Source organism: Protomyctophum bolini (assembly GCF_963924005.1).
Source record: "Protomyctophum bolini genome assembly, chromosome: 13".
Taxonomy (NCBI): Eukaryota; Metazoa; Chordata; class Actinopteri; order Myctophiformes; family Myctophidae; genus Protomyctophum; species Protomyctophum bolini.
In genome coordinates, this window is record NC_137874.1 from 37,436,476 (window position 1) to 37,447,102 (window position 10,627).

The 10,627-nt window shown below is 42.0% G+C and overlaps 1 protein-coding gene across 1 annotated transcript; it reads left to right on the plus strand.

Annotated features, from left to right (window-relative positions):
* Window positions 1–179: 179 nt before the first annotated feature.
* Window positions 180–10,450, plus strand: oatx (organic anion transporter X; the record flags this gene model as incomplete). Its single annotated transcript, XM_080780378.1, has 15 exons — window positions 180–206; window positions 1,664–1,840; window positions 2,019–2,092; window positions 2,369–2,504; window positions 2,892–2,995; window positions 5,654–5,808; window positions 6,066–6,234; window positions 6,883–7,006; window positions 7,325–7,440; window positions 7,824–7,878; window positions 8,742–8,901; window positions 9,210–9,318; window positions 9,442–9,520; window positions 9,607–9,734; window positions 9,946–10,450. The coding sequence occupies 15 exons, from the start codon at window positions 180–182 to the stop codon at window positions 10,088–10,090; spliced, it is 1,758 nt and encodes a 585-aa protein (XP_080636504.1). The 3' UTR covers window positions 10,091–10,450.
* Between the last annotated feature and the right edge of the window lie 177 nt (window positions 10,451–10,627).

The window sequence follows — 10,627 nt, forward strand, 5'->3', positions numbered from 1 at the left end:
TACCGGCCTTTTTTGTCTTCCTTTTGTAACTTTTTAACTTCTCGGATCATAATACAAAAAGGAAAACGCTGAAGTTTGTCAAAAGATGGATACATCTTTCTAGGGTATTTAGTTTTCTTGCCATCCAAGAGGTTTCATTTTGGATTAAAGCCTACTCAAGAAACGAGGAGGCCACAGAGATGGGCTTCGCTGACCTTCTGGAGGAGGTAAGTGGATCTACCTGGCTATCAATATATCGGTCATGTGCATGTAAGTCACATATTCTAATATAAGATGACACTAGAATACAGCTTATCCCTCTCTCACCCCAAACCTTGACCCTTAAGGTACACAACACAACATACTTACTCAAGCTAAGATTTATAATAAACATACATTTTTAGGTGGGATGCCAGTTTCATCCAGTCAGGACAGAGAACCAAAATAAAAAAGATAATTTAGCTTCAATTTCTTGATGTTCTTGTTTTGTTTCATCACAATTATATGTATGAGTTCTATGTCCTGATTGGATGAAAAAGAGTTGGAGTGATGGGGCGACCCCTGTCTGTTTCTGAACAAACACTCTATAATAAATAAATATTTAATAAATAATATCTACTTCAATACAATAAATAGATACAAATAGATCACACTGGATTAAACCCATATAAGGCAAGGCAAGTATATTTGTATAGCGCATTTCAATGTAAGGCATTTCAAAGTGCTTTGTACAAAACATTAAGCATTAAGGCAGAAACACAGCAAAATAAGTACATTATGAAAGGAGTTCAAAGGACATTTGAATATATATTAGTTTTTATTATATTTGAATATAATAAAAACAAGTATAAAACAGAAGACTAAAAAAGTGAAATTACAGTTAATAAAAAACATAATCTCACTAAGAACTAAGACTTGCACCTGCTGCTGGGAAGTTTGTTACAGATATATGGTGCATAAAAAGTAAAAACTGAACGTTGATTCTGCACGTTTAGTTCTGATTCTGGGGACATAAAGTAGACATACAGTATGTCCCTGAGTAATCTCCATGGTTCATGATATAGCACAAGATCAGAAACATTTGGAGATCCTTGATATCAAAATGTTTAAGAGTCACTGATAGTGTGTCCAGAACAGGACACATGCGCACACACATTCCTTACAGTGAAAGAGTATCTTGGTTACATGCATTTGATAAGATGGCTCAAATGACACGCACGGACGCACGGACGCACACAGACACACACATGCACACAGACACACACACATGCACATACACACACATCGATCTAAAGAGCACAAGACCTTAGTGTATCTTTTTGGTTACATTCACTTGATAAGATGGCTCGAATCTCTCACACACACACACACACACACACACACACACTGATATCAATCGATCAATCGATTGAATACTTTATTAATTTCCAAAAAAGCACAGGAAAGTACAGTTCATCGAAACATTTAATGACAGACAAATATACAATACTATAATAGTAAACAACAACCAAAGATATCTATCTATCCATCCATCCATCCATCCATCCATCCATCCATCCATCCTTCCATCCATCCATCCATCCATCCATCCATCCATCCATCCATCCATCGGTATGTTTAGTATTTAAATACAGTACATGAACATACAGTAAGTATCCTCTATCTATCCTATCCTCTTGGCTAGATAGGGGGGTTCGGGCGGTTCCAGTGGATGCACGTGTGCCTGATCAGTATCCCAGGTCTGCTCATGGCCAGCCAGAACCTGCTCAACAACTTCACAGCCGGCATGCCAGGCCATCACTGCAATCTGCCAGTGAACTACACGAGCAAAGCTGCTGCTCAGAACTTCTCAATACCTGAGGTATTGTCAATTTCTGTGTCTGTCTGTCTGTCTGTCTGTCTGTGTGCCTGCCTGCCTGCCTGCCTGCCTGCCTGCCTGTCTGTCCGTCCCTCTCTCTCTCTCTCTCTCTCTCTCTCTCTCTCTCTCTCTCTCTCTATGATGTTGATGTCATACAACCAATGTGGTTCTTTGATTGCAGGTGGACGAGAGGCATTTGCTACGTGCCTTCATCCCAACCGATGGAACAGGAACCAAACTGGCCAAATGCAGGAGGTATTATGAAAGAAAGAAAATGGCAGCAAAGAGAATGGACAAGAACAGCTGTGTGTGTGTGTGTGTGTGTGTGTGTGTGTGTGTGTGTGTGTGTGTGTGTGTGTGTGTGTGTGTGTGTGTGTGTGTGTGTGTGTGTGTGTGTGTGTGCGTGCGTGCGTGTGTGTGTGTGTGTGTGTGTGTGTGTGTGTGTGTAAGAAAGACAGGAAAGTAAATGTTTCCACATTGACATTTTAGAGGTCATAATTTCATAAATCATCAATCTTCTGTCTTGATGAGGTACGTGGAGCCACAGTGGTATCTGTTGAGCAACAACAGCCAGCTTGCTGTGAACGACACTCAACCAGAGACAGAGGACTGCACAGAGGGCTGGACATACGAACGCACAGAGTTCCTAACCACCATCGTCTCAGAGGTACAGGTCTACAGAGACACGGCTTTCCCCTGAAGGGAAATGCACTTGAATATATGCTCTGACATTCAGGGCATATTCTAGTCTTTCTAGAGTCTAAATAAAGTGATGAGCAGTGTTGTTTTTGGCAGCAGTTTTAGTCGTAGTCTCTTGAACAGGGTTTGTCTGTCTGACTGTCTGTCCCTGTCTCTCTGTCTGTCTGTCCCTGTCTCTCTGTCTGTCTGACTGTCTGTCCCTGTCTCTCTGTCTGTCTGACTGTCTGTCCGTCCCTGTCTCTCTGTCTGTCCCTGTCTCTCTGTCTGTCTGTCCCTGTCTCTCTGTCTGTCTGACTGTCTGTCCCTGTCTCTCTGTCTGTCTGACTGTCTGTCACTGTCTCTCTGTCTATTCTAGTGGGATCTGGTGTGCACGCTGCGTCCTCTGAAGCAGATGAGTCAGACCATCTACATGGGCGGAGTCTTAACGGGAGCCATCATCTTTGGAGGCCTTTCTGACAGGTGTCATACACACACGCACACACACGCACACACACACACACACACACACACACACACACACACACACACACACACACACTGCACTCATTCTCTTCTTGACTTTATGGGCTCTATCTTGCGCGGTGCCTTATGACTTGTTGATTATTTTGAAGGACATTTTAAAATTGTGAAAATAGACGATCTACAAACTCATTGTTATTTTCATTATTTAAAAATGTTTTTCAAAATATTACAAAATGCCTATACAGTAGATCAAGTGCAGCGCAAAAACAGGGCCTTTTGTATCCTCACCACAACCGTCCGCTCACACCTTTTCTGTTCTCCTAAGTCTTGACTCCGCAACTCTTTAGAGCTGTCACTATTATAACATTGGACTTGACTACGAATTTTCATAAAAATAATTAATTAATTAATGTATTGTTTGGCTTTTAGGCTTTAACAAAAATCGCACATGGGAGAGAACTAACTTAAAAGTGCAAAGAAAGGACACACTGAATGTGTATAAAAAAGTAAAATAAAATAAATACAAAAAAAGAAAAAGAAAAGACTAAATTGTGCAAATAGCTGATCTACAAACCTTTGCAATTAGGCATACAACTCTTTTCTATTTATCCTCTTCTCAACCCCTCCCCAGCTCTTTGGGTCGCCACGTTGGAGAGTACAAGACAAGCTCTTTGAGTCTCAAAACAAGGTTGTTGTTTGGGTTAAATGTCAGCCAGTTGAGGAAAATGTCAGTGGTCAGAAACAAAAGGCTTTCTGGTGCGAGGAGACACGACAGCGAGGTCTTACTGTAACAACCTCTTTGTCAGGCAACCACGCATGCATCACCCACTAGCCTCGGTCCCAGGCTTACTTATCTGCAATCACCCACTGGTTATACTGCAGCTTTATACATAGCCACATGTAGGTAAGACAAGACCTTTGACACAATCCTGTTTCTGGTTTGACACGAAGTTTGACCAGAAGGCCTGAGCAAGCAGGCATATGGCTCTATTAGCTCAATAGTAAAGATTTTAGCACTTATGCAGGAGTCAAGAGAACTGTGTTCAACTCTGGGGTCGAAGAGGAAAGTTACACCGGTAGCAAGGAATCAGTAGCATAGCTACATAAACAATAACCCACAACTCAGTTTGACTGTAACCAGTAAGCAGGTTACAGTCTTAAGTCTGTGAAAGATGGATTAGCATTCTCCAGATTTCTTTCTTTGTTTTTTCCGCATGCAGATATACAGTAGGGCTTGTTCCCATTTGGGTGATTTATTACTGCTTACTAGAGCTTTAAGACTCTTTGCTTTAAATCAGAAATAACATTTTGAAACTGTTTTTAATATTTAATATCATATTGTCTATGCCCCTCAAACTTACTTCTTTTTTTATGATCAGTAGGCCTACTTTATTTGATTTTTTCTTTAACAAATAAACAGAAAAAACTAACACAAGCACATATGCATGGACATTATGTATGAGCACAAAGACATAATATAAAACAAGGATAGACAAACTTATTTCTAACGGTTTGAGCCTCAATCACCACTCTGATATAAGTCCGTGTCATTTATTTCTGAACTTTGAAAGCAGTTTTAGCTGCAGTACCACAATGTCCTGAGGTGGTGGGGGTGCTGATATGGTACAGGGCACGGGCTGCCCCGTGAGCCGTGACAGATGAAATATGGAGATACAAGGTTTCTGCCCAACAGCGTCAATTTACAATATGAGTCTGGACAGACGTAAACGGCAACTGGTTGGTCGAGGCATACAACGGCATTGCAGTATTACTAGTTTAGTAGTTTTCAATGTGAAAACAAAATTAAAATTGTGGACCAAGATCTGTGGCTGTGTGACTCCTGTGACAACTATCATGGCTGGAATGCAAGTGTTCCTTTTTAGTCAAAAGTACAGATCACAGCTGTTATCACACGGTATGAGAATTAACGGCACAGCAGCAGACTTTAAAAACAAAATGGAGAACACCAACAGCTGGGCGAATGTATAGGCAGTGATATAGTGCCTATATGCGCATGTGCACATGTGTGCTTGTGTGCATGCATGTATCATATTAAACTAGAAAAAGTGCCCTGGTCTCCACCAGGCCAGGTCAGGTTGTGGCCTCCTGGTGGCGCTATATTAGGCCAATGTGAAAAGGCTGCTTTTTCATCTCACGCCTTTGATGGCAATTGGATGATTTGAGGCATCTTTTTCCAAAAACGTGTTTTTGGAAAAACGGCCTCCTGGTGGTGCTATAAAAGGCAGATGTGAAAAATGCAGGTCAAAGGTTTTTCCTTGGCCTCTACGGAGTGTGCATGCAAGCAGATTGGTGCAGTTATAGGTAAAGATGTTTAAATCTGCCTCATGGTGGCGCTATAACAAGCCGTTCTACAAAGGTTTTGGGGCAGAGGTTCGTCGTTGGCATCCAGGGAGTGTGTTTGGCATCGACCGTGTTAACGGTGCCGGAGATTAGCTGTTAACGGACGGACTGACACACGGACAGACAGACGGGGTGCAAAACATACTCTCTCCCCATGCCTTCGGCCTGGTGGAGACAATTATGTAATTATTTAGTTATTGTGCACGGAGGTCTACTCATCTTGGTGTTAGCGGAGCAAAAAACATATTCATTGCACATTAATGTCTCTAATAGTTTCTCACTCTCTATTTTCAGGTATGGTAGGAAGGCCATCCTAATTTGGTCATACTTCCAGTTGGCTACATTGGGCTGTTTCACAGCTCTGTCTCAGTCCTACACCACCTTCTGTGTCCTTCGCTTCCTCACTGGAATGTCTGTGTCTGGGGTCATCCTCAATGCTGTGTCTCTAAGTAAACATATATAGGCTATCTTTACAAACACACGCATGCATGCACGCACGCACGCACGCACACGCACGCACGCACGCGCACGCACACACACACACACACACACACACACACACACACACACACACACACACACACACACACACACACACACACACACACACACATACACACACACACACACTATACTCTATCTAAATCCCATCTAAATCTGTGTCTCTTTTAATCTTAACATCTCTCTCTCTCTCTCTCTCTCTCAGAGGTGGAGTGGATTCCTACCAAGTCACGGACCCTGGTGGGGACTCTGACCTCATTTTTCTTCACCTTCGGTCAGATGATCTTGGCTGGGATCGCCTCCAGTCTGAGGGACTGGAGGAAGCTGCAGGTGGCAGTGTGTGCACCCTACTACCTCTTCTTCGCCTGGAGCTGGTCAGTCCACAATTCAATGATCCTACAAGTGCTTTGCTGTGCTTTACAGTAACATTGGTTTCATGTGAAGGGAAGGCGATGTCAAGGCCCAGGGAACGTCACCACGAATAAAATTCACCTAGATATTTAGGTCAAGGGGTTTTAGGATGATTGGTGTTCACTTTATTTTAGATGATCTTGCTGAAAAAAGAACCAGTGTAAAACGACTTAAAAAGACCAGTAAGACGCGCAAACGCGGGAAGCGAACGCAGCTGAGACCCTGCAGATCATGTCTGTCTGTCTGTCTGTGTGTCTGTCCCGCTGTTACTGTATATGTGGACCTGGCCCCTTTTGTGCCCATATAAGGAGCTGAGTGATTCGTTTGTTGATGCAACACTTTTGTGCCCATATATGGAGCTGAGTGATTGTGGTGATGCAACACACTCCATATTTGGACGTATAGCGGGACAGACAGACAGACAGACAGACAGACAGACAGACACACACAGACAGACACACAGACAGGATCTGCTAGGTCTCATAGTAAGTGCTCACTGCGTTCGCAACAAGTGGGTCACAAAGATCATGTAAAGTCAGAAAATAACATTGATTGAGCTTTACTCACATTGGTCCAATATCTGACATTGAGAGTCATTTCTGATTGACCAGGTGGTACTCGGAGTCAGCTCGTTGGTTGGTTCTGAATCGCCGTTCGGAGGAAGCTCTGGGGACGCTGCATAGAGTGGCCAGGCTGAACGGAAAACCAGAGATGGTGGAAAAGATTACACTGGAGGTAACCTGTCAACCTGTCACATGCACTGAGCTTATAAGTATCCTCTATGACTTCTTTCCCCTGATTAGATCAAATTGGTATCCCGGGCCTGTAAATGTATTCTCTGTTTACTTAGAGAAGCAGTATTATGTATTTTGCCTGCTATCAGAATATACCACATATTGTAACAACAAAACCGTTTACTGCACTTTTAATAATAAGTTTGTGTGTGTGTGTGTGTGTGTGTGTGTGTGTGTGTGTGTGTGTGTGTGTGTGTGTGTGTGTGTGTGTGTGTGTGTGTGTGTGTGTGTGTGTGTGTGTGTGCGTGCGTGCGTGCAGGTCCTAGAGTCCCATATGTATAAAGAGATAGAGTCCAGTAAGCAGACCTATACAGCGTATGACTTGTTGAAGACCAAACAAATGAGACGGATATCAATCTGCCTGGTAGCTGTATGGTGAGAAAACAATGGCATATATTTAGGACATACATTTTGTTGGTTTGCTGTATGGTAATGCTGTATGATAATTTACCTTCGAAATATACAAAAATGGCCAAAATATACATTATATTCTATAATTCTACTCTGTATTGGAGAAATGTTATGTGAGAAAGGTTTTAAAGGAGTATGCATTATGTTTAGCATCTAAACGCATTCAGGAAATGCTATCTGATATCCAGGAATTCACTTAGTGGAACCAGGAAATTGCATACAGTATCCAAGAGATAGAATAGTTGTGTAGTTTATTTTTAATTGTTTTTTTGTTTTATTACTATGAAGTACTTTTAAGCTGGAACTAGTATGCTCAGCTGTATGATTTTCTTCTTTATTGCCTATAGGTTTTCTACCAGTTTTGCATATTATGGTCTGGCTATGGACCTACAGAAGTTTGGGGTAAGTGCTACAGATATTTTTCATTTGTATTTGTCAATATCCATCCATCCATCCATCTTCAACCGCTATTTGTCAATATCTAATTCAATTCCAATTCAAAATCCAAGACTAAACAGTAAGTTCAGGAACCTCCCTTTTTGCTGCATACCATGTAGTACAGTATATTTAGGCATTTGACACCAACCTACGCAGGGACCATGAGTTGTCCCTGACTTGCAGGGACGATGTAAGTCAGGAACGATGCAAGTTGAGAATGCATTATGTAGTGATATGCATAAAACATGGATGTTAATGGCTCATCATGGATTTGTTCAGCATGACAATATCTTAAGGTTTGGTATGAATTGGCTCATTCCTTAAAAAATGAGAGAGGGAGAGGTGGTGGAGTTAGTTGCTTTAGGCCAGGGGTTCTCAACGTTTTTAGCCGGGGACCCCCGGAAATGCTTTGGCAATGTCTCGGGACCCCCGCCCCGCCCGACCCCCAATATAACTTGACTGCTACAATAACCTTAATAATAGAGAAATAGAGAACCATAAATACTGAAACCAGATATAATCATTAGGGAAGGTGTATGGATGTACTACGTGTACTATGTAAACTCTTCATTTCCATTTTCCAATTATTATTATTTCGTTTTTTTTATAATTTGGGGACACCCCAAAATAATTTGGCGACCCCCCGAGGGGTCGCGACCCACGGGTTGAGGCCATAGCAGACAATTTGAATTGATTTAAGAGGTTTTGTCTGAAGCGCTTTTTACTACTTTTCATTGGTTCAATATTTATTTTAATATATATAAAATCTAAAACCTCCCTCCCGACAGCAACGAATAATAATGCAATCCCATTGTCTCATTTGGCAGGTGAACATCTACCTCATGCAGATCATCTTTGGTGCTGTGGACTTTCCTGCCAAGCTGTATGCACTGGGCATGCTCACTTTCTGCGGGCGACGAGTTACCCAGGCAACCTGCCTAATCTTCTCTGCCATCATCATCTTCGCCAACATCTTTGTTCCTACAAGTTAGAAACACACATGCACATCACGCACGCACAAATTCCTGTGCGCACACACACACGCACGCACACACACACACACACACACACACACACACACACACACGCAATATTAAAGGTGCATGCATCGCGATGTGACGCATTATGAGCTTGTAGATCGTCTATTTTCTCTTCTTTTTTTGGTACTTTAAGCAGTTTGATACCAATACTTTTGCACTTCTTTTACTTTTACTGTACTTGTAACAGAGTATGTGTGACCCACAAGTTGTGCATAACGTGTTCTTCTCTTCTCCTCTGCTCTCTCGCGTCATCAGACATGCAGACCGCCAGGACAGCGATGGCCTGTATAGGGAAAGCTTTCACCTCTGCCTCCTTCACCTGCGTGTATCTCTACACTGGGGAGCTGTACCCTACTGTTATCAGGTACATCTCATGTGTGCTACCTGAGGGGCAAAAGTAGAATGAATTAAAACAAAGAAAGAAAGAAAGATAAGAGGATGACGTCGAACTGTTTGATACATTGCCTCTTCTATTTTATATTTCTAGACAGACAGGGATGGGGTTTGTGTCGACCATGTCACGGATTGGCAGTATGGCAGCTCCTGCTGTACTCATATTGGATGAGGTATGACTGTAACTACAGTAACTATAGCACACACTGACTAATTCATATCACCAGGCAACTTTCCATAATAATTCTTTCTCCCACAGGTGTTCCCATCACTTCCCAGTGTGGTGTATGGTGGGGCTGCAATGATAGCTGGGGTATTCGCCTGTTTCCTGCCTGAGACTCTGGATATCCCCCTCCCGGACACCATAGAAGATGTGGAGGAGAGATGGTATGCTGTTAGCATTAGCATTATTTCATCATGTAAAATGAGTATTATTGCGACCGCAGGTACATTTCTCATCAGTTAGTTAGTTAAATAGTCACACCCAGTCCCTCGTTTTGGCACAGGCGGGTCGTGGAGAGAAGAACGAGGTCCCGCATTCTTGACACTAATACAGTTTATTTTGTTTGTCTGTCTGTCTGTCGGTTTGACTGTATAGGTCCAATACAAAACCAGACGATTGGCAGCAGCAAGGCGAGGGCTTGAAAGAGGGTGTGGTTTCCAAAGAGGATGGCGTTACTAAGGAGAGCGTGGCCATGAAAGACTTGAAGGATGGAGAAGGGACTGGACTCAATGCACTCTGACCAATCAGAAGCACTTCCCATACAAAATAATAATGGAATCAGGGCTTCTCTGCACTGGCTGATTATGTCTGCGAGTCAATCAGTTAAAATGAACATTGGGGAATATAAGAGATCATTATGTAAACAGGATTACATTAATATGATTATAATTATAGTTAACGGTAATGAACTCTGAACTCAGTGCTATGTCCAACCTATGCTGCCAGGCAGTATGGTAACTGGTCTGGATTACAGTTAAATGTAATAGTTACTGAAATGTAAAACTTCTTTTAGAATGCATATGTCACTTGATACTGCTAGCAGTTGATTGTTTATTACATTATCAAGTACTGGTATGTTGATAAAAAAAGCACAGGTCTCCATCTGCACAATTCACAGAGGTTAAAGAGGGCATAAAGCTAATACAAGGTATTAAGTTGCTCTTTAAAAAGAACACCAAAGAACTTGCTTAGGAAAGAAATAACACACTCTGACAAAAAATGATTTGAAGAATATTTTTTATTTTATGTAAAAAATATTGATTTTGGTCTGCTTTTG